We start from the raw sequence: 25,895 nt of genomic DNA on the forward strand, positions 1-25,895 counted from the left end.
TATCTTCTTAACGAGTCGGTGTTTCCCGAAAACATAGTTCCAACGAACATTCGCAAACAGCATCGCAAAGTTGTGTGGTTCGAACGACAGCCTTCGAGCTGTGGTTAGAAGAATAGTTTCTTATTTGCCTGACATGTGGACTCAATAAATCCTTATCTTGAGCCAAATAAGCAAGCTGACATTCAGTACAATCTATATCTTTTATTTAGAATACATACAAATGTCGTTTATGACGTTTAGTTTGTCGAAGATTTAAAGTGTCGGATTTGAATAGTGCGCATGTGCGAACGTGCTCTAGTACGTAAGAACGAGCCTATGATTGAATCTGGAAATAGAGAAAAATAACTGAGAAAAATGAGAAATAGTCCTCAGATGCCATATCCGTAATTTATAGCAAAACATCTAGCATTAATTCGATCTCAAACAGATTCATTAAAAGTAGGCTAGTTATTACTCCACCACCTGCGTGACATCATTAACCAACGTGGTTGAACGACCAATTTGCGACAATACGGTTTCGGGAAACAGTTGTGACTAGCTAGTTGATTTCTTCAATGATGAATTGTACTATGGTAGTTAAGCAGCGGATTTACGTTGTTGTACGGGAAACGCACCCCAGAACAGCCTATACCTACGCTCTAGCAACCATCTAGAACACCCTAGCAACCACCTAGCAATGTCCTTGCAGTCACCCACAACAACACTGTGGCAGCAGGTTTTGCATGAGCACTCATATTTTCTTCCAAATCTTACTTTATTCTGCTTATTGTATGAATACATGCACTCACAAATGCTCCCTTTATTGCCCACATTAAACCCCGCTGTTGTTTTCCAGGGTTGTAATTGTTGTTGTGAATCCAGACTGAAGAATTCGGGGAAGGCAGTACTGTTTATTTTACCTCAGGCATTGTGAAATAAACCAGAGCTCTAAAAACAAATAATGATCAAGTACAGAAACATGAGCCACTGTAACGCTCCTAAAGGCACAGATTTAAGTTCAAATCAGATGTGGTCGGGAAACATTTTAAGGGTATCGATTGCATTTCTCTGAGCAAGTAACCCTGTTGATGATGTGTAGAAAAAGTGTTTTGGATGGCTGTTCTACCACACATCTTGCTAATGTGAACTGGATGGCCATTTCTACCACTTCAGTAATGCATTAACTGACTCTCTCACTAAAACGGCAAGAATGTGCACTTCATATTGATTTCTTGAATTATGTTCTGCTTTTTAGAGAGAGGACAGGAAGGGGACGGGGATGGGGAAATGTAGGAGTCCAGCTTAAACTTGTGTCGTCTGCATGAGCATCATAGATCAGAGACTGATTTGCCAAGTAGGACATGGTCTTGGATCAACATCAGGTTGGTCCTGGTATAACATTACTAACAACCTTTTTTTTTTTTTTACCTATCAGTTGTCTATGGTTTAAAGGGTATGACACAGTTAGGGTTTGTTAGATAGGGTTTATTTAGGAAAATATTTTCCTGGGCAAAAAATAGTCCCAGTCACTCATGTGCTAAGACATTACCTTCAAGTGTTTCACAGATTTTCTGTCACCAGTTGTATTATTATTTCCACTTTGGTTGCAGAAGTAACAACCTAAACTTGTGTAGGTTCACCGTGCTTTTGCAATGGTTCTTTCAGTCTTTCATGAGGGCAGAACTGACATTCATCATTGATAACAGCTTCAAATGAGAAACATATGTAATATTTATATTCTAATTTATTCATTTTTGTTTCAGTGTGGTTAATGAACTAAAACTAATACTTTTAAAATAGTTTTCGTTGATTAAAATAAAGCTGTAACAAAAAAAGTGTAGGTTGATGTACTAAAATTACTAAAAAAATAAATGACTACAGCTAAAATTAAAACTGAGAGGATAATTTTTTTTATATATTAATAAACACAATAGTGTATAAATAATACTAAAATAACACATGTATTTATTCATATATATTTATTTACATTAATTTATTATTATTCTATTTACTTTATTATTTATATACATTGTTTGTTGCTGTTGACCCTAAAAAAATGCTGGGTTGTTTCAACCCATGTTTGGGTCAAATATGGACAAACCCAACCGTTGATTTTTAAACCTAACAGTTGGGTTTGTCCATATTTGACCCAAGCATGGGTTGAAACAACCCAGCACTTTTTAGAGTGAACTCCCCTTTTTTGCAGCACCAATTGTACAATAAAAAAAATAAAAAAAAATAAAAACGTAACTTCTAATTTCATCAGCTGGCAAAATTGGCTCAAATCTGATTTTAATTCGATTTCAAACCAACCACCTTTTGGTTTGTAATTGTAAAAATGTGATGTATTGGATTTTATGTGTTTTGTTCTGTTCAGATTTTTTTGTGCTAGTCTAAACAAGGTCAAAAAGATGGAGACAGATTAAATGTAACATGACTATGTAAATACCACATGACATCCATTTCTATAAGAACAAAGCGTATGTCTGAGCCACAGTTTTATCCTGTATGTACTGTCTCTTTACAGTACCAGCTCTTATCCAACATGAGGCCAGTGATCCTGCAGGCCGTTTCTCTTCCATCTTTATTTGTTTGTGATTAATTTGAGTTGGATTTGTTTTGGCCCGGCTGTTCTTCCATCTGTCACAGCTGCGACAAAACGCGAGGACCCGTCGTGACGGCCACTACCCATCCGCCCACTCACTGCTTACGTCACGCGTCCTCTCGCCACTTCTCGCCATCAATGCTCTCGTAATCCTCCCTTTTTTAGTTCCTTGCCATTTTTAGGTTCCCCTACACTTCCCCAGAGGACATCATCTTGCGTTTGCGTGTATTCGATGATGTTGCTTAGAGACTTTAGCCATGAAGGATGGTTCATTCAGAATGCAGTGTTATTGTCTGGCTATAGAAAAGCACAAACAGTCTCCGTCACTGCTGTTAGACAGTGTGAATGGATTTATTGGAGCGGTCGTTAATCACTTGTGATTGGATGTAAGTTTCGATTCGACATTCATAATCGAGGAAACAGGAAGCAGGCCAAGACTGAGGAAACAATGTAATGTTAATGAGGCACAACCATCGCTGAAAGGTTTTTCATTTCAGATATCTACACAGAAATGGCCCTGTTTAAATGTATTTGTTGACTGTGGCAAATGGATTGGCACTGAACATAATTGCAAAACTAGTTTGAGTAACTAATGACAGAAGCAAATAGATTATATACAAGACCTTGTTCTTGTATTACGGTTGACCTATTTGAAACTTCTTGCATACTTACAGCTGCACATAAAGAGATAAGACGAGCGTGTTTATGGCATGGGTGTAGGGTTGGTCTTTAATATTCAGGGACATTGCAGATGCAACACGTTCAACTTCATTGTGAACTTCCCTGTGGTTCTTGAAGAGAGAGTATTTATATAAGTGTGGCAATATTTGCAAAGCTCAAAAAATAATACTATTTACAGGACCTCCTGTAACTTAAGTGATGGTTAATGGGTCATGAACTGCCTATTGTGTAATTTAAACCTGCAACCTTTCAATTAGACTTTTTCTCTTCGCAGATTTAAAAAATCCCATTGACTTTCATTGAATGAGGGACCCTAGACAAGACATAGGTGCCAGTGAAGACCACGAGATATTCGCCATTCATTTTAACCAATCAAAAAATCTGTTTAATTTCGGGAACCTCTCTGATTGGTGGATCTCACATCGGGTCATAATACTCACTGTTCTCCTGTTATATTTAGTATTACAACATAACAACCTGACACAAAAACTTGTGCTTTCAGTTTTTGACATGATACTAAATTGAATTTTAAGTAATTAACTTCAGAATCATCAGATATATCAGTGAGAGAGAGAGAGAGACGCGTAACTACACTCATGGAAATAATGTAGTTTTGCTTGGTTGGTTTTGGTAATGTATTTGCAGTCCGTTTGTTTCTCGTCACGAGACACAAATAACTTTTGTGTAATGAATTCATCAAGCGCATCATCGCAGGGGCAGTACTCTTGAAAAACGAACACCAAGTATAATTAATTATTGAGTAATTAATTCGATTTGAGGGGTATTTGTTGCGCATATTGTCATAGAACAGTCATACACCACTCACATTTACAATAGTTGTAAAAAATAGACTTTGTTTTGGTCAGTTCAATCAACGCTATAAACTCTGAAATGTGTGCAATTTATAAACCCTTTTTGTTCATGCTCGAAGAACATAGAGGGAAAAAGCTCTATTGCACTGACAGTGATTTGTTGTTCAAGTGAATACTACAGCTCTGGTTTAATGATGTCTGAATCTGAACTTCCTGCCGAATCTTTTTTTTTTTGTGTGTGTGTGTGTGATTTGGTATTGTTATCATAGACTTAAATAACTTGATAAAGTTCTGTTGTTTTCCCACAGGATAGTCGGACACACTGAGCCATACACTAAACTATGCTGCAAAGGCTTCTGCATTGACATCCTGAAAAAGCTCTCTCGCAACATCAAGTTCTCCTACGACCTCTACCTGGTCACCAACGGCAAACATGGCAAGCTGGTACGAGGGATCTGGAACGGTATGATCGGAGAGGTGAGGAAACATGCCAGTTTTCTTTTAAAGGAAAAACAAATCTTTTGACCACATTTACCTTAATACACATTACTGGTCTAATTTTGAAAGATGGTTTCATTGGTTTTCATATAGTCTTGCTCCACCTCAATGCCACCAAGCCCTTATATTTCAGCCCCTCTCCTCCAACAATCTGTCATTTTGATAGCACTTTACAATCAATTTCTGATGCATAAAGTCAAGTCCCGTCCTACATTTTGTTTAATTTTGGGAAATAAAATACTTCATATTGTTTCATATTATAACAGTAAGGAAAATCAGTCACAAATGCCATTTCATATTGACACAATTTTCGTAGAAATCTATTATCTTAATACATTTCTTTATTGCCATCTCTGACTCCAGGAAGAACATTTAACATCCATGGAACCTTTCCATTGCACTAAATGCTCTTTATAGTGGAACAATGTTCTTTAGATTAGACTTTTAAAATGTAGTGTGTGACTAAGAGAAAATGAGAGAAAATGGTTCTTTTAAGAACTGTTCTCTGAAAGGTTAAATGGGGAACCAAAAATGGTTCCTTTATGTCATCGCTGCGAAAACCCTCTTTTGAAACCTGTGTGTATATGGCAGATTCTAATGAAAACTGATTCTACAAGTGGTTTAGCATATTTGATGTCAGGCCAACCAAGAAAACAAAAACAAAATGTTTATGAGAGAAAGACTGTTGACTCCAAAATGGATCTAAAAGCTTGTTCATTGCAGGGAACGTGACTGACATTGAAATGACACAAACAGCCTTGTAAATAAACTTCTCCATCAAGTAGGTTGAGGTCGGATGCGTAGCAGCGTCTAATTTCAGCATCAGAGTTTCAGACTGTGACATGCTCCTGCTTTGTCCTGTTTTTTTCTGGGATTCAGAAAAACTATTGTGTTCAGTGAGGCATTATGCATGGTGTGGATTAACCAAAGAGAGAGAGAGAGAGAGAGAGAGAGAGAGAGAGCCTGTAAATCTGCAAACACACACACACACACAGTGATTATTGGATTAACAGCCACAACAAACATGTTTACTGACATGACATTAAAAGAACAGTTCACCCAAAAATGAAGATTCTGTCATTTAACTTAATGTCTGCTATAGATGTCTAGACACTTCTTAATTAACCTCTATTGCATAATAATTACAAAAATGTTCCATCTTTCTTCTCAGGTATTTTATAAGCGAGCGGACATGGCCATTGGCTCTCTGACCATAAACGAAGAGCGCTCTGAGATCATTGACTTCTCTGTGCCGTTTGTGGAGACTGGCATCAGTGTGATGGTGGCCAGGAGCAATGGAACCGTGTCTCCGTCAGCCTTCTTGGGTAAGAATTACTACTGTAAAACAAACTAAATTAGCACTTTTAATGAACAGTACCCGACTGACACTTCTCAGTGATTTTACAGTATTCAAAATCATAGTACTTACTGTAAACACAGGAAAAACAGCACAGTTGGTCATGTTTTTACAGCTAAAGCAGGTGTAAAATTGGAGTAATATTACTGTAAATAGTATTATGTGTATATTATTGACATTAAGCTAAACTTGACCCTTCGATCCCCTTCGTTACTGTTGCTAACTCAAATAAGCTAGACAGGACATCCTCGATAAGAATCAACTAAAGTTTTCCATGAACAGTGTTATATTTATTAAAATGTGCTCATAAAATGGCAAAAATTGGTTGGAGGTTATTCTTACGTGGGCTGGAATGAATTGTGACACTGAAAGGTATTTTTGCATTTAAAGAATTTGAAATTACACAGCAGTGATGTGATTATAAATCAGATCAAAAGCTGCAGGGTTTAAACCTACAACAGTGTTGTTTTAGTTATATTTATGTTATATTATACCATTTTTATTATCTTTTTAAAATATTTTAATATTTTCTCTTTTCATTTTAAATTTAGTTCAAGTTTAAGTAATTGTGTTATGTGCTTTATGGTTTTTGTTATATTATTATTTTATTTTTTAATATTTCTATTTAGATTTATTTTTATTTTAGTTTTAGTAATTTTAGTACTTCAACAAACATTTTATTTCTTCTTAAGTTTTTTAAGTTTTACCTAATATTTCTGTCTATTTTAGCTTTATTTCAGTTAATAAAAACAATGTTAATAGTTTTTTTTTTTTTTTTTTTTTTTTTACAGCCCAGTTTTTTAACAACTACATCATTGTTGGTTTGGGAATCTTATATCCTGTGTTGAAACTATTTCATTTTCACCAGTGTGGTCCGTTAGCCATCCCATAAATCCTTTTGCACATTTTTCCATTATACTGTAAACAATAAACCTCCCCAGAAACCAGAATTCATAGTAAAATACAACTGCATACTGTCATTTCATAAAACAAGTTATAAATATTTACAGTGCAGTCTTACTCGTGTGTGAGAGAGTGTTTCTCTTGTTTAATGGGATATGAATCGTGTTGACTTTAATTTGCACCTCATTCTGCATGTATCAGAATTTAAAAAGGCTTCGCGCAGTCCTACTAGAATAAAAAGTGTCATTTGGGAATGGCGTCCTTTGCTTCATCTGTCTTTGTCTCGTCGTCTCTCTCTCTCTCTGTCTTTCAGAGCCCTACAGCCCTGCGGTGTGGGTGATGATGTTTGTCATGTGTCTTACAGTCGTGGCGGTGACTGTGTTTGTGTTTGAATACTTTAGTCCTGTGGGCTACAACCGCAGCCTGGTCAGTGCCAAAGGTCAGTGTTCACCGCCTCTACTAACACTTCAGAAACAGTGGCAACCTGAAACTCTGTTCATCAATCATGACAGGTCTGACAGAACATAAGCTAGGAGAAAAGGTCATTTGTGTAATTAGAGGAACATTTTAGCCCTCTGAGACACTGTGCTTTCATAGCTCAGGTAAATATTGTTTAATTGAACTGAATCTTGTCGGTCATAACATTTTGGAGATATAAAAATAGACACAAATGAGATATACAGTAATGGCTATAGAATGAATGTGGATACCTGCTTAGATCAGCTGGTTTTGGTTGAGAAATGTTTGAATTTGTGTTGATGTTTTGATGGCAGACTTAAGAATTTGAGCACAGTTTGAGTTTCTTTAGATGAGATACACATAAGATTATTTAGGCCTTTTTCTCAGGGGAGAAAGAGGATCTACGGAGCAGGATACTTCAGCAAAAGTCTCTATTTGCTTTCTAATTAATCTCGTTGCTTATACATACAACAGATTTTATTTATGAATGTAAATGACCTTGAAAATAATAATGTTTACTGTGATGGCAATGGCTTTTATTATTCACCAGTGAATTATTTAATAGAGTGTCTATGTACACCAAGTACCAATAGCCCATCCTGTTGGCAGAGGCTATTTACACTAACTCCGCCCACCACTGTCTGATTGAGCCAGAGAAAATTTCAAAAGATTTTCACTTGGTGTAAATAGCATCTGATCTATTACCGATCAAATACGGCTATTTTCACTTTACATAAATAAAACCAATAGAAATATTTCTAAATTTAACCCAACATCAACTTTACAATTAAAAATGATGGCAAAAACCCTGAAGAAGCTTTATATTGTGTATCTCAGATCCAGGTGGGCCAACGTTCACCATCGGGAAGTCAGTCTGGCTGCTGTGGGGGATCGTCTTCAACAACTCAGTGCCCATTGAAAACCCCAAAGGCACCACCAGCAAGATCATGGTGCTGGTGTGGGCCTTCTTTGCCGTGATCTTCCTGGCCAGCTACACGGCCAACCTGGCCGCCTTCATGATCCAGGAGCAGTACATCGACACTGTTTCTGGACTGAGTGACAAGAAGGTAAGAGCTGCCAGCATCTCTCTTAGCCAAAAGGCCATTCTAGAGCGAGAGTTTTAATTAAGGTCGTCACTCTGTGGAACTATAAGAGGGATTTGGGCTGATAATATGTGTGGATATGTACCCTTTTATGATGAAATACTGTGATTGGAGTGCTAATCACTAATTTGTGTTATTTTAATAAGACATTTATGGACAGTTTGAAACATTAAAGGGATAGTTCACTTTGAAATTAATTTTTGGTATGTTTTAGCTTACCTCAAGGGCATCCAAGATGTAGGTGTCTTTTTTTCCGGAGTAGTTTCAATTTTGATATTTTTAGGTCAAACCGTTCTTGTCTGTCAGTCACATAATGCAGGTCTATGGTCACTGTCTCAAAACAGCATGCACAAAGTCCAAATTAAACAATTCCCCATCTTAAGTACACATTGATGGCTTAAGACACGAAACGAGCGGTTTGTGTGAGAAAACGAACAGTATTTATATAGTTTTTGTCCTCTTGTAAACACACACACCCAAATCATCAGGGGACGCGGGTGCTTCGGTCTGCGCAAGCGCCGGAAAGCGACGGAAAAGGTCAGAGGGCGCGGGCGCTTCGAGTAAATTATGACACTTCATCTTTGGGTGACCTATCCCTTTAAAGGGATAGTTCACTTTGAAATTAATTTTTGGTATGTTTTAGCTTACCTCAAAGGCATCCAAGATGTAGGTGTCTTTTTTTCCGGAGTAGTTTCAATTTTGATATTTTTAGGTCAAACCGTTCTTGTCTGTCAGTCACATAATGCAGGTCTATGGTCACTGTCTCAAAACAGCATGCACAAAGTCCAAATTAAACAATTCCCCATCGTAAGTACACATTGATGGCTTAAGACACGAAACGAGCGGTTTGTGTGAGAAAACGAACAGTATTTATATAGTTTTTGTCCTCTTGTAAACACACACACCCAAATCATCAGGGGACGCGGGTGCTTCGGTCTGCGCAAGCGCCGGAAAGCGACGGAAAAGGTCAGAGGGCGCGGGCGCTTCGATCTGCGCAAGCGCCGGAAATTATCTCTCGCGCGTGTACGTCACTCATTGTTTATGTTTACACAGAACAGAGATTGTAGGTAAGACGGCTAATCGAAATGGTTCTAATTTGCGCTTATCCAGGATGTTTAAACCGACGTAAAAGAAAACAATTTCGTATGCTCGCGCGAACTCATCCGGGAGTGGTGAGTTTTCACGAATTCCCAATTTATAATCCTTCCCTCTTGAAGTTCTGGTTGATCGCTCTTCGGCTGGATATCAACACACCCATAAACGTACTAAAGTTGAGGAGGGTCTGCAGCGATCATTTTTCCCCTGATGATTTTATAAACCAAGGAGAGGATCGCATAGTACTGACATCATCAGCTGTGCCTATGGTGTTTTCTCATCCAACGGAGGTATGTGAACAACGTCTTTGTATTTGTAAAGCTGGCATTACATGAAATGAGCAATACAATGTATTTCTGCACCATATATTTGGTAAGAATGGTTTTACATGAGAGAGTTATAAGATACGTTATAAGAAGAAAAGATATGTGTAGCCTATACTAAGCAGCTGCTAGTCAAACCAATGTGAAACTATGTGTAGCCTACTACTCACAAGGGTGCAGTCAATGATACTACTACTACTACTACTAGCCTAATAATAATAATAATAGTAATAGACAGTGTGGATTCATGTTCGTGTAGCTCTACTTAGTGTTGACTTTGTAATGACAAGCAATATTTTTTTAGGAAAGCGTACAGGAACCATACCAGCCAACAGAACATGAGTCAGATGAAGAGCAAACAACAGAGTGCCTTGGTGCATACATCGGACTAAAAGATGTTTAAATCTCTGTGTAAACAATGAGTGACGTACACGCGCGAGAGATCATTTCTGGCGCTTTCCGGCGCTTGCGCAGATTGAAGCGCCCGCGCCCTCTGACCTTTTCCGTCGCTTTCCGGCGCTTGCGCAGACCGAAGCACCCGCGTCCTCTGATGATTTGGGTGTGTGTGTTTACAAGAGGACAAAAACTATATAAATACTGTTCGTTTTCTCACACAAACCGCTCGTTTCGTGTCTTAAGCCATCAATGTGTACTTACGATGGGGAATTGTTTAATTTGGACTTTGTGCATGCTGTTTTGAGACAGTGACCATAGACCTGCATTATGTGACTGACAGACAAGAACGGTTTGACCTAAAAATATCAAAATTGAAACTACTCCGGAAAAAAAGACACCTACATCTTGGATGCCTTTGAGGTAAGCTAAAACATACCAAAAATTAATTTCAAAGTGAACTATCCCTTTAAAGGGATAGGTCACCCAAAGATGAAGTGTCATAATTTACTCGAAGCGCCCGCGCCCTCTGACCTTTTCCGTCGCTTTCCGGCGCTTGCGCAGACCGAAGCACCCGCGTCCCCTGATGATTTGGGTGTGTGTGTTTACAAGAGGACAAAAACTATATAAATACTGTTCGTTTTCTCACACAAACCGCTCGTTTCGTGTCTTAAGCCATCAATGTGTACTTAAGATGGGGAATTGTTTAATTTGGACTTTGTGCATGCTGTTTTGAGACAGTGACCATAGACCTGCATTATGTGACTGACAGACAAGAACGGTTTGACCTAAAAATATCAAAATTGAAACTACTCCGGAAAAAAAGACACCTACATCTTGGATGCCTTTGAGGTAAGCTAAAACATACCAAAAATTAATTTCAAAGTGAACTATCCCTTTAAAGGGATAGGTCACCCAAAGATGAAGTGTCATAATTTACTCGAAGCGCCCGCGCCCTCTGACCTTTTCCGTCGCTTTCCGGCGCTTGCGCAGACCGAAGCACCCGCGTCCCCTGATGATTTGGGTGTGTGTGTTTACAAGAGGACAAAAACTATATAAATACTGTTCGTTTTCTCACACAAACCGCTCGTTTCGTGTCTTAAGCCATCAATGTGTACTTAAGATGGGGAATTGTTTAATTTGGACTTTGTGCATGCTGTTTTGAGACAGTGACCATAGACCTGCATTATGTGACTGACAGACAAGAACGGTTTGACCTAAAAATATCAAAATTGAAACTACTCCGGAAAAAAAGACACCTACATCTTGGATGCCTTTGAGGTAAGCTAAAACATACCAAAAATTAATTTCAAAGTGAACTATCCCTTTAAAGGGATAGGTCACCCAAAGATGAAGTGTCATAATTTACTCAGTTGTTCCAAACCTGTGAAATGTCTTTTTTCTGCTGAATACAAAGGAAGATATTTTGAAGAATGTCATGTATTGTGAACTGGTTACTGTGTTCAGCAGTACTGATGGCTGGATAAAATAATCAAGGATTGTGTTGAGTTTTTGAAATGTGTGTAATTGCATGTTAATTAAATTTTGCTTAAGCTAACTAGTTACCTAGTTATCCTAGCTATATAACTGTGTGACTCTGTTGGTTGTGTAGAGATACATCAAGGTGAAGTGATTTACGATGATACTGAAAGCTGTTAGAACTGACAAGCTTCAGATGGAAACTGTTAGATAGCAATTTTGAAGACAAAGTGAGACTTTAAGCCACAACACTGTCATTAAAGAGCCACACGAGTTGACTACCAGGGATTTGGGCACTGACAGCGAGATGTTTTGCTATGAATTCAGATTCAGGAGTGTGCCTTGGAGGCATTACACAAAGAACAAAACGCCTGAAGGGCAAAATAGCCAGAGGGCAAGAATATAACTTACAGATCAGACTGTTGCTTTGAAACTGCAAACTTTGATAGATACATTTTTATTTATTTATATACTACAATGTTGACTTATTTTAATAATTAATAATTTATATTGCTATATTAAAGGTGCATTAAGCAACTTTTCATGTTAAAAATACCCATTTTTCTAACCCATACAGCCTGATGGGCTGAATGAGCCCTTCTATGATCACTGCGATTGCCTCTATAATCCTGTACAGTAAAATAAATAAGAGGGATTCGGGACGGAATCGACTGGGCGTGACGTCATGCGCGTTCACGCTCACCTGGCTATGTCTGGCAGGTTTGTGTATTCGCTGCCATTATCCGCATCAGCGAAGACAACTCAAGCGACTTTTGCAAAAGTAGAAGATGGATTCAAAGAGACCGGCTTCTAGTTCATCCCAAACCCCAACGCAAACTCCACGTAACCGCGTGCACAACTCTGGTTGCAGTTTCGCGTGTCGCCAGAAGGGGGCATAGTTCTGCAAAAACTCAGAGACTTGCGCAATGCACCTTTAAAATCATACTTTTATTAGAATAAGAGACAGGGAGAGAGTGAGTTTTATATGTGAATAAAAGCCTAACTTCAATCTGTTCATCATATAAAGCGATTGAGTCTCTTCAGAAAATTTGGACTAAATCGCTCAAATCATATGGATTAGTTTCACGATCTCTTTATGAACTTTTTGAAGCGTCAAAGTTGTAGTTGCGTAGCTGTCAGTGGAGAGTCAGAAATCTCTCAGATTTCATTTAAAATATCTTAATTTGTGTTTCAAAGATGAACGAAAGTCTTACTGGTTTGGAAAGATGTGAGGGTAATTGATTACTTTTTATTTAGATTTTAAGTGAACTAACCCTTTAATGCACAACAGTTATGTCAAAACAAGTATAGATACATAAATCCCTAGAGGAAGCTACTTTTTCTTAGTTAGCAGTACACTTTTGATGTGGTCAGGGCCACGGGACAGATGAAAGACAACACTTATACTGTCTTCTCTCAGACGACAGCAAATATACTTAAAATGACGTATTCACTGGCGCTGGAGTCTGTCACATGCTCTCAGCCGGAATACGGTTCCTTAGAGACTGTTCTCCTTCATTCACACTACTGTGGCAAGGTTACCTACATTACAGCGCAATTATTCATGCCTTGGGTTCTGAAGTGCTGTCTTAGTGGCTATATTACATTTATTTGATATGACATTAACTGCACTTAATGAGCACGGCCAGAATCATGTAAAAACTAAATGGGGAGAAATTTAGCAAGGGAAAAGTAATATTGAATTCCTTGGATGTTTGGCCAGGCAGCTGAGATAATTCCTCGTCTTTGTGAGGAAAATCTGAGGTTCAAATGTTAGAATTTAAACAGAGCACAGAATTAATTGACTGAGAAGCACTTGGGGGTTGAGACAGAAAAGAGCGCTGATGACCCAGTGGCTTTGGTCCGAGTGTTATCACTGCAGCCATTTTTCCCAGCTTTCTTCCTGAGGATTAATTTCAGTCATTTTCTCTCTTGGATTTAGATTGTATTTAATGTAGCATTTGCAGATACAGAATCGTGAGAATCCTTGGATGAGGGCGAAGACGAAGGCTGAACCTAGAATAAATTCCCATGCAAAAATCCAGCTTAAAGCAAAATCAATCACGCTTTCTAGCAGCATAGCTTTCCCAGGCAAAAGCCATTACTGGCATATCTAGCGGTGCTGGAATCTATTGAAATGCACTAATCCTTAACTAAGTAACTCATCCAGGGATGTATTTTTACCACGTGGAGTGTACTTTGTTCTTAAAGTTCAATTTAAACATGCTAACTTGTTGAAATTCTAACTTTCAGTTCCAGAGACCGCAAGACCAATATCCTCCATTTCGGTTTGGGACCGTGCCCAATGGCAGCACAGAACGAAACATAAGGAGCAATTATCCCGAAATGCATTCCCACATGGTTAAGTACAACCAAAAAGGTGTGGAGGATGCTCTCAACAGTCTCAAAACTGGGTGTGTTTCCTGTAGTTTGTCACCTGAATCTCTGAAACAAATCTGCCCCCTGCGTATTATCTTCTCCACTAACGTGCATCATTTCTTTACTGCTAACAGGAAGCTGGATGCCTTCATATATGATGCAGCTGTGCTTAACTACATGGCCGGAAAAGACGAAGGGTGTAAATTGGTGACCATCGGTAGCGGGAAGGTATTTGCCACGACAGGCTACGGCATCGCCCTTCAGAAAGAATCTCGCTGGAAGCGCCCCATAGACCTCGCTCTTCTTCAGTTCCTTGCAGACGGTAACCTCAGAAACTTACATTATCTAGAGGAGCTCTGCTTCAAAAGTCTGACTGAAATGTATTATGTATTATCGCAGGTGAGACTCAGAAGCTGCAGACAGTGTGGCTCACTGGTATCTGTCGTAACGAGAAGAAAGAGGTGATGAGCTCTAAGCTGGACATTGACAACATGGCCGGAGTGTTTTACATGCTTCTAGTGGCTATGGGTCTCAGTCTGCTTGTCTTTGCATGGGAACATCTACTGTACTGGAAGCTACGGCATTCTGTCCACAAGTCTGAGCGTTTGGACTTCTTGCTGGCTATTAGCAGGGTAAATTTACGAATCCAGTCTACTATATGGTGCATAATGCAAAGTATTTAAATCAAAATGAAAAACATGTTATTTTTCTATTTTTTACCAAAGCAATTTGCAAGAACATGCATGTAGCAAAATATATCAACAAGAAAAAACATAGTTAAAATGAGAATTGTACAAAGAAAGGTTAAACATACCTTAACAGAGACTTTAGAAACATAAACGTGGTGAAATTGGAACTCCAGGCAGTGAATGAGCACCAAAAGTCAAGGAAAAAGCTGTTAAAATTAAATGAAGGTCTTGGGGTTATGGCATAGCTACCAAAGCCCCTTTTAAGCACATTCATAAGCTTAACAAACTTCATTTAAGACCTCATTTAAAGGTGGAATGTTACAAATGCATAGGCAGCTACAATACTTTTCTATTGACTACTTACAGCCACTTTCAGAGATAATTATAATACTGATAAACAGAGAATCTTATCAGCCACTAACAGTTCTTTGGATAATTAACCGCATGTAAAATCAGCTAATAGAATTTTGATGTGGTAAAAGTAATTTATGACTTTAATTCATATAGGTAATTGTAGAAAAAATATAGAAACTTGATTTTGTCAGACCTTTGCCATTCATTAGGACTGTACTTTATTTTCTCAGTAAGACAATATACAATGGATAGCTTTTAAGGAGATAGATTGTATGATATTATGAGGTGAAAAATGTAATAATTCTGTTTGCTATGGCACAAAGAACTGTTTAGGTGAAAGCACTCCAAAATGCCAGGCTCATTTTTCCTTATTTCTTCCCTCAAGGGAATCTACAGCTGCTTTAACGGTGTGGAAGACACGGACCGTAAAGGGAACATGCAGAACCCGGATGTCACCACCAGTTATACTCAGGCCAACATGCTGAAGATGCTCCAAACCGCTAAGGACATTGTCTCATCTGCAAGAGTTGAAAACTCCCTGGACAATGCCACAAAGACCATAGAGAACTGGAGTCGACGTGATCCAGAGTCAGCCAGACCTAGTCTTCCCACCTGCCTCATAGGAACAGACTTCAGCCATAGTCGCCTGCCCTGCATCGCCAGCGTTACTGACAACCACTCACCGTACCCTCAAAACGTGGACAGCACCACTCAGCACTTGCTGGAGAAGCCTCATGTGGGAACACGGCCTACCTCACTGCGCTACACTCTTCCCGCACGCACCAGCCACCACCACATCTATGAACGAACGCTACCCATATCTAGCCTCAGTAGTCCCCATATTGCCATGAGAGACCCACCACCTCCTACAGCCCCGAAACCCCACGTGTACGTGGACCAGTCCTGTCACCACCCTACCTCTCGCTACGTCTCTTACCGTGACTTTCAGGTACCGGACATCTTTGTGGAACACCAGGAACCTTCGGGAAGCCATAAACAATACATGCCAGGTCTGGGTCGCAAAAATAGGTCTCATAGCTACGTAGCAGCATCTCCAGAAACTCGACGGAGGGATGATTATGATGTTCCCCAGTCCTGTCTGGCTGAGCTTAAAAGCAACCACCTTGTGGAAAACCATTCCCATACCACTCCCTGCATAAGAAGCCACTTCCAGAGACCCGGCTCTAGCTGCAACTCCTGCTCGAAGTTGTATCTAGAACCGGAGAAGGATGACGTTCCTCTTCTGGGGAAGGATAAAATGAACCGTCGCGCCTCTTTTCTCAGGGCTACGTGGGGTGGTGACAGGATCCGGCAGCTGGATGAGAAGCCCTCCACCTCTGCATCTTCTAGCAGTTGCATCAACATGCCTGATCTGTTCCCTCGAGTGGTGGTGACCAATCCCAAGCCTTCGAAGATGTATGGCAGCGCTGGTAACAACCTTCGCTACAACATGGCTGTGGAGCCAGCCTATCTGGACCCAGCCCACATGGGCTCCTACCCATATAAGACGCAGAAGCTCAAGTACTCAAAGTCCATCCGCCTTCCTTCATACCGGGAGGCGATTCTACAGAATACGGCATCCCTGCGACGCTCCTCTTCCACACTAGTGCACGGACACTACTCAACGTTCCTGAACTCTTACACAGACCTGCCGGTGTACTTGAGTCCTCTACCGCAGGGACCTGCTCACTTCCATGAGCATTCCAAAGACACGTGCCACCTGTTTCCATGTGTCAACCATTGCCCGGATAATGCCACCTTGGTGCCCCGGTTAGGCAGCAGACCTGTATTGTACCAGAACACTGCTATTGGAAGTTATGAGGGGGCTGGGCGCTCAAACGAGGAGTCATTGCACACTGTGCCGTTCTCTTCCGTGCGCAGGGACCGCAGGCAGGTTCTAGTGGCACGGAACGTACACAGTCCCTATGCCCCACGGCCCTGGGGTAGGGTATCTAGTCTGGAGTCAGAGGTTTGAAGACCTTTTAAGAGATCTCCAGAGACTGTTTCCCCCAAACTGTGAGGGTAAAATGCTGGGGACTGCTCAACGCAAAAAAGCTTAAGGTGGTAATCTCAGTGCAATAATACCCTAAGACAGCAGGGATGGGAGGGGGGAATGTACAAGTGATTACTGTGGAGACTTCTTTCAATATACTTTAAAAAATAAGAGTAAAAATAATAACGAACTGTTCTTAATCTATAATCTATTGATTGTTATTTAAACTGTTTTTAAATGCCATTACACCAATAACACTCATTCTCTGCAAACAATTGGATGTAGCATGTTTTAAGGCAGCTTTAAAACCAAAAGGGTTTGAATTGAAAATCTGGTTTTTATTTGAGCCAGGGCATTCAGCCATTTTGAATCTGGAGAACCACTGGAGAATTTTATAACATAGCCACACAAAAATGTCTTCCAAGAATTTTCTAAACCCAGGGGTTTGAGAAAGCCATTCATTGTCAAATTTTGTCACTCCACTGATGTAATTAAGATCTGATTTTAAGAATGGTGAAGAATTGATTTACCTTCTGTAGTTCCACAGCTATTTCACTGTGTAATAAACGATGGGATGGCCTGAGGGCCAATTGAAAAGGACTACTGTCTTTGTGTCTTCTGCAAAGGGAAAACCAAAGTAGAGTAGAAACGACTCATCAAACAGCTGCATGTTCAAGTCATTAGACAGCTTCTTGCAGAAATCTCATGCATTTTGTACTGTAATTAACGGCTAATCCAGTAGCTGGTGACCAATATTATAGACACTTTCACTTAATTGCCTTGCTCACCTAAAGTTCTTGGGAATGTAGAGTCTAGAAAACCAGTCTCTACAAAATGTTGCATGCATATAACCACATAAACGTATGCCAAGATTATATATGACCTAGGAGGAAGAATGTTTCATGAATACAATTTCACTCTTGATTCGCTCTACATAGTGGCAAATGCATTACTATTCATACTTGCCAAATGGAAAAACCATTACATCTACAGATTCTGCTGTAAATCAGTGCAGGGAATGCATGGACTGCATTAAAAAGGCATACACGAACACAGAATGATATTAAACAGGGTTTTTTTTATTTGCTGACCTCATGTTTTGAAGCAGCCTGTGGTGAAGTCGATGCATGGCGAGTACGTCAAATGCTGACTCAGCGTGGCAGTTGCAGACTCTCCGAGAACAGTTTAATCCATCTCACCTTCCTATGTCTTTAAGATGTGACGTGGGTTGCTAACATTCATCTTTCCTGTTGAGCACCATTGTGGGCTTAGCCCTTCCTGAGGGCCCCAGGAGGACTGGAAGGGCTCCAGCGCTCCGCCTGTAAAGTGCAAAGGTCAGTATAATCACGTTTGGACGAATGGGCTGATTGACCCTGGGGAATAGTATGCTTAATCACGCCAACTTAGGATGATGCACATCTGGGCAGTGAGCCAATAAGCAGGGACACGATATCGACCTATAGCATCCACCCACCTTCATTTAGTACCCTTGAGATGGAACAAGATGCAAAAGTGACCACGAGGATCAAGCTCTTGAATGAAGAATGAAACCTTGAACTCTCCTTTCAGCTGTACCAGGGGTGTGGTGGGTTGGTGGAGAGAGAGAAGGCACGTGTAACAGTGTCATTCAAAGCTGCTGACAGAAGAAGCTTTTCATTAAGGGAGATTTGGTCTGCGTATGTGTGTGCGATTCATTTTCCCGGTCATTGTTATCAGAACAACTTTATCCGCCAACTTCCCAATCACAAGATTTATTGTCTCATCTCAAAAAGAGAATGCAGTTAGCATGGAGAAACAATCTGAGGCTTATCCTCTCATCTCCGCACTCCGATCTATGATGGTGTTTGTGTGAGCTACAACATGAATAATCGGACATTGGCAGATACTAGTTAGATGACTTTGAGGCTCATGAATGTACATGAGTGAGAGAGAAACATACGATGATAACTAGGACGTGATGGAGCACCTCCTGTGCAGCACCTCAGACGGGGTTTCAGGGGGAAATGGGTATGGCTGAAGAGCAGAAGGTTAAGGTTTCTACGATAACTTTTGAAGGAAACAAAAGCAACATCAGTACTGAAAGCCCTTCACAGCTAAGATTTATCAAAGCTTGATGATAGATCAGTTCTTCAGGCAATCAATTTTCAAGCCTGTATGAGCTATCATTTTTCACAACGGCACTGAGATGAATAATGGTTTCAAGAGGCCTTATTTAATTGTATCTAATAAGAAAGGTGGGACTGTTGACATGGCAGATCATACAATGTCATTATAGCTGTGATCAATGAATGCTGAATTCTTTTGTGTAGTGAAATAAAGGAAGAGTTTGCAATTGTATGAGTGGAAAGATCGTAAGATCAAATGTAGGACGGTTTCTATACAACATATTATAAATGAGGCCCTCTGCATCGTATTAGTGCAGATAGTAAAGACCTCATCAACAATATGGTTGGCGTCCACCCAGGTTCTAACAGACCCTGGCTGCAAACTGTAAGCACTGCCCTTTTCCGTGTGCATTGGCATGAGCCTCGATTTTGTGGGCAGATGCCATGACATCTTGGGGAGCTCATCAGTGTGCACCATGAGTTAGGTGGCACATGGGCAGTAAAGCCAGTGTGAGCTGGGCAGCGGCAGATTGCGGACCATGATGGCATCTGATCTTCATCATCCATTATTTTATGGGCGTGCAGATGGATCTGGCTCCCATCGGGAGGTCCCTCTCTGCTGGCAACGCAAATGGCCTCTCATGGGTGGTTAGATGAGCTGCTCGGATAATGGGTCAAATAACAGCATAACAAGATTCATCATTTTTCAGAAGAAAATCTGAATGATGCTAGGCCTACATGAGTCACAATGCTGGTTCTGGGCAATGTTAATTTTTTACACCGTTTTCGTATTTTTAGTCAATGAAATTTTAGAGTGCAAAATATTTAAACATTCTATATAGACCTTATGCGCCAGAGAAACGAGGGCGCCGCCATCTTTAGAATATTGTCTTTTAACTTCCGTTTTTGTGGTCGCTCTGCATATTTCTATGGCACTGCTGTCCAGGTGTAATTAGGTTTTTAAGAGGATTTACTTCATGTAAAGTTAACGAAAGTTATCATGAGGACTGTAGTGTTTAAAGCAGATGACTTAACAAATGTAAGTCGACCGGGAAGATTTTAAAACGAGCCGTTCATTAATAAACACGCAAAACGCTGTGAAAACACAGACCGGAAGTCAAAAGACAACGAGCGCAGCGCTGAAAAGGGGCGGGGCTACATAAGGTCTATACTAATTTAAACGTAAAAATGTAACTTGTTATGAATTCATGCTTTAATTATTCATTGTCTTTACATTCAGTCTTTACTGATTAATCTCGTATGTAGGCGAACATGCAATTCTGTTAACCCACTAGCAATTCAGAATTTCCGTTTTCTTCACGGTTTAGCTTCAGTTATAAAAAAATAATTGACTATCATCATCGTCTTTTTTAGTTAACTAAAAAAAAATGATTTTGTGTTTTTGAATATTCTAATATTTTTGACGAATAATTTCACACTGCCATCAGAATCAGAACAGCACTTTTATGGCTCTGTCCCTCTTTTTCAACGAAGGCCATTATCACAGTGTTCAGTTTATACCAGAGTGAGTCATAACATCCATTGATTAGATTTATATTTCTTTGGGGACAGTGCTTTGCTTCTGTGTCTGGGCAAGCTGGCATCTCTGTGCTCCAATGAAGTGGCACGCTGTCACTTACTCACAGTTCCACCAATTAACCCATGCAGCATTTGAAGCACTCATTCTGATGTATTGAATTTGAGAGGCGCCCTAGTGATCTTCTGTCATCTCATCACATGTTAATTTCATGATACCGGTACTTCTATATGCCAATAGCTACACGCACACACACAATAATTGATATTCTTCAAAGAGAGAGCTGCTATGAAGCAGCATTCCCTGCACATCCTCGCCCTGAATAAATTACCTCACACTCCATAAATTTTCCCAGATGTTAAGAGTCACCTTGAGAATAGCTCTCCGAATCCTATCAGTAGAGGAGGAGAAAAAGAGAGAGAGAAATGGCTTGAGGCTTGAGAGAGAAAGAGGACAAGTCCAGCAGACAACACAAAGTGAAGAAAACAAAGATTAGAACTGTATGCTAATGAAAAAGCTTGTGTACACATATGATCACAATAAAGGCTGCCTCAATGCGTTCAACTTATTTGTTTATATATATATATATATTTTTTTTTTTACTGCATAAAATAGACAAAAATAAAAGGCAGATTCTCAAGCAGCGAGAAAAAAAATAAACAAAAAAGTTACACCTCGGCAGAAATGCAAAACTTATTCTTTTGAATTCTGCAGCCAGAGTCAAACTGTCAGTTCAGTCCTTTCGTCTGCCACAATAATGTAATCTCTTTCATGTAAATAAATTTTGGGGCTTTTCTCAGCAAATATTGATTAAGTTATTTACTTTAACAATTAAGTTGATTACATTATTAATTATGCCCTAAATCACGATAAATCAGTGGAGACAGTGAGCTACCTGCAAAGGAGTGTTTCTATATCCAAATATGTCTTCTTCATTTTTCATGCAAATAGAGCATGAACATTTCTTGGAAACACACTGGCACTAATTTATACCATGTCTTCCAGGGTATGAACTTTTGGCTTATCAGCCCAGACCTTCAGTCAGTGCATCACCACTACACCTCTATGTACCTGTGGGTAGAGCAATGTGGACTACAGAGGGTAATTTTATAGGCCACAGTCAGAGTAGACATATTATTTAAAGGAACAGTTCACTCAAAGAAAATTTGAATTAAGTCATCATTCATTTTCATGTCGTTTCAACCAGGTGTGATTTTCTCTCTTCTATGGAACACAAAAGGAGATGGTTAGCTGGATGTTGACACTGGTCATTATATACAATGGAAGCATACACTCTTAAAAATAAAGGCTCCAAAAGGTTTTTTTTTTTTTTTTTTTTTGCCACAGTGATGCCATAGAAGAACTATTTTGGTCTCCCCAAAGAACTTTTCAGTGAAGAGCTTTCCTTTTGCATTATAAAGAACTTTTTGTACAATGGAAAGGTTCCATGGATTTTAAAGGTTCTTCATGGATATATGAAGAACTTCATATATCATATACAGACCCTTTCCAAAAAATTAGAATATCATGGAAAAGTTTATTTATTTTCAAAAAATTTGAATATTACATGAAATCACACAGTAATCACACAGTGATACCATGGTCATTGAACCAGGTTTTGGTTCTTTTGGCAGTGTGGGCAGGTGCAAATCCTGCTGGAAAATGAAGTCAGCATGAAGTGCTCTGAAAATGTCCTGGTAGACGGCTGCGTTGACTCTGGATTTAATAAAGCACAGTGGACCAAAGTCCTCTTTTCTGATGAGAGCAAATTTTGCATCTCATTTGGAAACCAAGGTCCCAGAGTCTGGAGGAAGAATGGAGAGGCACACAATCCAAGATGCTGGAAGTCCAGTGTGAAGTTTCCACAGTCTGTGTTGGTCATCGGCTGGTGTTGGTCCACTGTGCTGTCCACTCAACGCAGCCGTCTACCAGGACATTTTCAGAGCACTTCATGCTTCCTTCAGCAGACAAGCTTTATGGAGATGCTGACTTCATTTTCCAGCAGGATTTGCACCTGCCCACACTGCCAAAAGAACCAAAACCTGGTTCAATGACCATGGTATCACTGTGTGATTACTGTGTGATTTCATGTAATCTTCTAATTTTTTTAAATCCTGTTTTCATGGGTTTTATGAGCTGGAAGCTCAAATTATGTACAAATAAACAACTACATACTTGAAATCGTTTAAGTTGTGGGCCCTGAATCTATATTCTATGGAAGTTTAACGTTTTGAATGGAATTATGGAAATAAATAAACTTTTCCATGATATTCAAATTTTTTGGAAAGGGTCTGTATGAATATAGAACCTTTATTATAGTGACTGGGGCTGTTAAAAAAGCACAAGCGTATACAAAAGTATGCCTCATGTACTGTATTTCAAGTCATACGATAACTTTGTGAGGAACAAACTGAAATCTAAGTAATTTGTGCATGTAGTTATTAAAATGTGGTGCATCAATGTACTAATGTTTGGGTGAACTAATTTGACATGAACAAAATAATTTTAATGTTTCAAGGTCCTAGATATAATAAAATGGTTTAATACTCATGTTAAATGGTTTCAATGATGACAATGAGATACAAAACAGTCTGACGCATTCAACAGACTAGTTTTATCCCTCACAGCCTCATTTTCCTCCATGACAAACTAAACATGGCATCTACTCTGACTAATGTCTATATGGAGCTTCTTCTGAAGATTCCCGCTGATGTCAGCATTGATTGATTACCATTTACATAGAATAAGCATGAAATCTAATTATTGCCCTTTGTTATCATCTCTGAAGTCCTCGCTCTCTGAGTTGAAAGCATCGTAGGGTGGGTTCCTGGAAACCATTAGCTGAGTGTTACAGGAAACCCTAATGTCCTTATGTGGCACTGATGCCTAACGCTGAGGCGACCAACTGTTTCAGGTCATGTGATGGAGCCTAACGCCAGGCGGATGTCCAGCTGCTTCAGGCCATTGGTTTTAATCTCTTGAGCATGGCAGACCGTGGATACATACATACATACATGTGGGTAGACATGTGTATCTACAGATGGACTGGGGTGGGCTGAGGAGGACGAACGACACAAATCCTCCTCCCTTCAGCTTTCTGTTCCCTTTTTTCCCCAATTGACACACATGCCCCTAGTGTGATCATTACCAAGATGATCTCTGATTAAGAAAGAGTGTTTCAAGGTCGCCACTGAGAAGAATGTCATCTTCAGGTTCCTGATTAATTTTTCATTCCATGTCATGACATATATTAGTTACCTTTGTTTTGTAATATTGAGTTTTTCTTTCGGGTTTTTTCTGTTATGCAGTACATCACACTTTAAAAAAATGGAAAATTATGTCACATCTTGGAGGAAGTCATAAAAATGCCCCAATTGTGCTATTTTAAAGGTTCCTAATTTTGTTTTGGTCTTCAATAGGTTTACATGCATCCAAGTCAAAAAAACACATTCATTTTCTCATAATATACATTGCAAACGGGTTGTTCGTTCCTCCTTTACGAGAGTCTACTCTGCTCTGATTGGTCAGATGACCCAGTCTGTTGTGATTGGTCACTCTGCTCTGATTGGTCAGATGGCCCAGTCGTTTGTGATTGGTCTACTCTGCTCTGATTGGCCAGATCTGTTGCCCAGTCTGTTGTGATTGGTTTACTGCTCTAATTGGTCAGATGACCCAATCTATTGTGATTGGTCAGATGGCTCAGTCTGTTGTGATTGGTCTACTCTGCTCTGATTGGTCAGATGACCTAGTCTGTTGTGATTGGTCTACTCTGCTCTGATTGGCCAGGGGCATGTTCAAGTTCAAAACGGTGCGCAACGTTGTGCTACGGTTTCTGGGTTGAACGTCATGTTTCCTGGAAACGGCGTGCACCGGTGTGCAACAGGGTTTGAGATACGTTTTCTCTTGTTTGGTGGGTGTGTCAGAACTGCAGTCCAATCAGCAGCAACATGTATATAAAGCACGCGCATTAAAGTGAACTCGCACAATGGGTTCAAGGAAAGTAATTTACAAATGTGTTCGATGCAGCTCGGTATACGCAACAACTGAGGATATTAGAAGACATGTTTGTCGAAAGTTTTATTGTAAAAAATATAGGATATCAACATAATGATGTTGTTTATATTTTTAGCTTCATTGCAAGTGTATTGGTATAGAAATAAACAATGGTAATTAAGTGCTTTTCCTAAAAATGAGAAAGAAAATACAGGGTAGTAAAACAGTATGAACTACAAATAAAGTCAGTATGTGAGGCTAAATAGGTGTGTTTTAGTCTGAATTAGGTCAGATGTGTGCTTCCATTTCAGTTTCAGCAATCCCTTCACTCGATTGGGATGTTCTCTTTTGTTCTGGGCGGCAAGTGCAGTAACTGTAACATCGGGCATATTTTGTAGTATTAAACACATATTTATACCGACTTCATCAGGCTCAGAAAATTCTTCACAAAGAACACAAAGAATGGCCTTCTCAGCTGCCATAGTTGCAACTCTTGCGTCATTAGAACAGTGTGTTCAACGCATCACCGTTTCTGTTTAAAAAACGTTGTGCAACGTTTTGTCGGGGCTGAACGCAGCCCAGATCTGTTGCCCAATCTGTTGTGATTGGTCTACTCTGCTCTGATTGGTCAGATATGTTGCCCAATCTGTTGTGATTGGTCTACTCTGCTCTGATTGGTCAGATCTATTACTCAGTCTGTTGTGATTGGTTTACTCTGCTCTAATTGGTCAGATGACCCAGTCTGTTGTGATTGGTCAGATGGCTCAGTCTGTTGTGATTGGTCTACTCTGCTCTGATTGGTCAGATGACCTAGGGCATGTTCAAGTTCAAAACGGTGCGCAACGTTGTGCTACGGTTTCCGGGTTGAACGTCATGTTTCCTGGAAACGGCGTGCACCGGTGTGCAACGGGGTTTGAGATACGTTTTCTCTTGTTTGGTGGGTGTGTCAGAACTGTTAGTCCAATCAGCAGCAACATGTATATAAAGCACGCGCATTAAAGTGAACTCGCACAATGGGTTCAAGGAAAGTAATTTACAAATGTGTTCGATGCAGCTCGGTAAACGCAACAACTGAGGATATTAGAAGACATGTTTGTCGTAAGTTTTATTGTAAAAATATAGGATATCAACATAATGTGGTTAATGTTAATGATAAAC

The 25,895-nt window shown here is 39.7% G+C and overlaps 1 protein-coding gene across 1 annotated transcript in view; it reads left to right on the forward strand.

Annotated features, from left to right (window-relative positions):
• The window catches only part of grin2ca (glutamate receptor, ionotropic, N-methyl D-aspartate 2Ca), a 68,665-nt gene extending 50,970 nt beyond the window's left edge, over nucleotides 1-17,695 (forward strand). The window contains exons 6-13 of the mRNA XM_084407260.1: nucleotides 4,386-4,554; nucleotides 5,747-5,900; nucleotides 7,149-7,274; nucleotides 8,132-8,361; nucleotides 13,941-14,101; nucleotides 14,201-14,388; nucleotides 14,466-14,698; nucleotides 15,495-17,695. Of these exons, the coding sequence (XP_084263386.1) occupies nucleotides 4,386-4,554; nucleotides 5,747-5,900; nucleotides 7,149-7,274; nucleotides 8,132-8,361; nucleotides 13,941-14,101; nucleotides 14,201-14,388; nucleotides 14,466-14,698; nucleotides 15,495-17,084 (2,851 nt within the window). The 3' untranslated portion in view covers nucleotides 17,085-17,695. The remainder of the gene's footprint in view (nucleotides 1-4,385; nucleotides 4,555-5,746; nucleotides 5,901-7,148; nucleotides 7,275-8,131; nucleotides 8,362-13,940; nucleotides 14,102-14,200; nucleotides 14,389-14,465; nucleotides 14,699-15,494) is intronic.
• Nucleotides 17,696-25,895: the final 8,200 nt, after the last annotated feature.

This window comes from Rutilus rutilus (genome assembly GCF_951802725.1).
Source record: "Rutilus rutilus genome assembly, chromosome: 1".
NCBI classification, from domain to species: Eukaryota; Metazoa; Chordata; class Actinopteri; order Cypriniformes; family Leuciscidae; genus Rutilus; species Rutilus rutilus.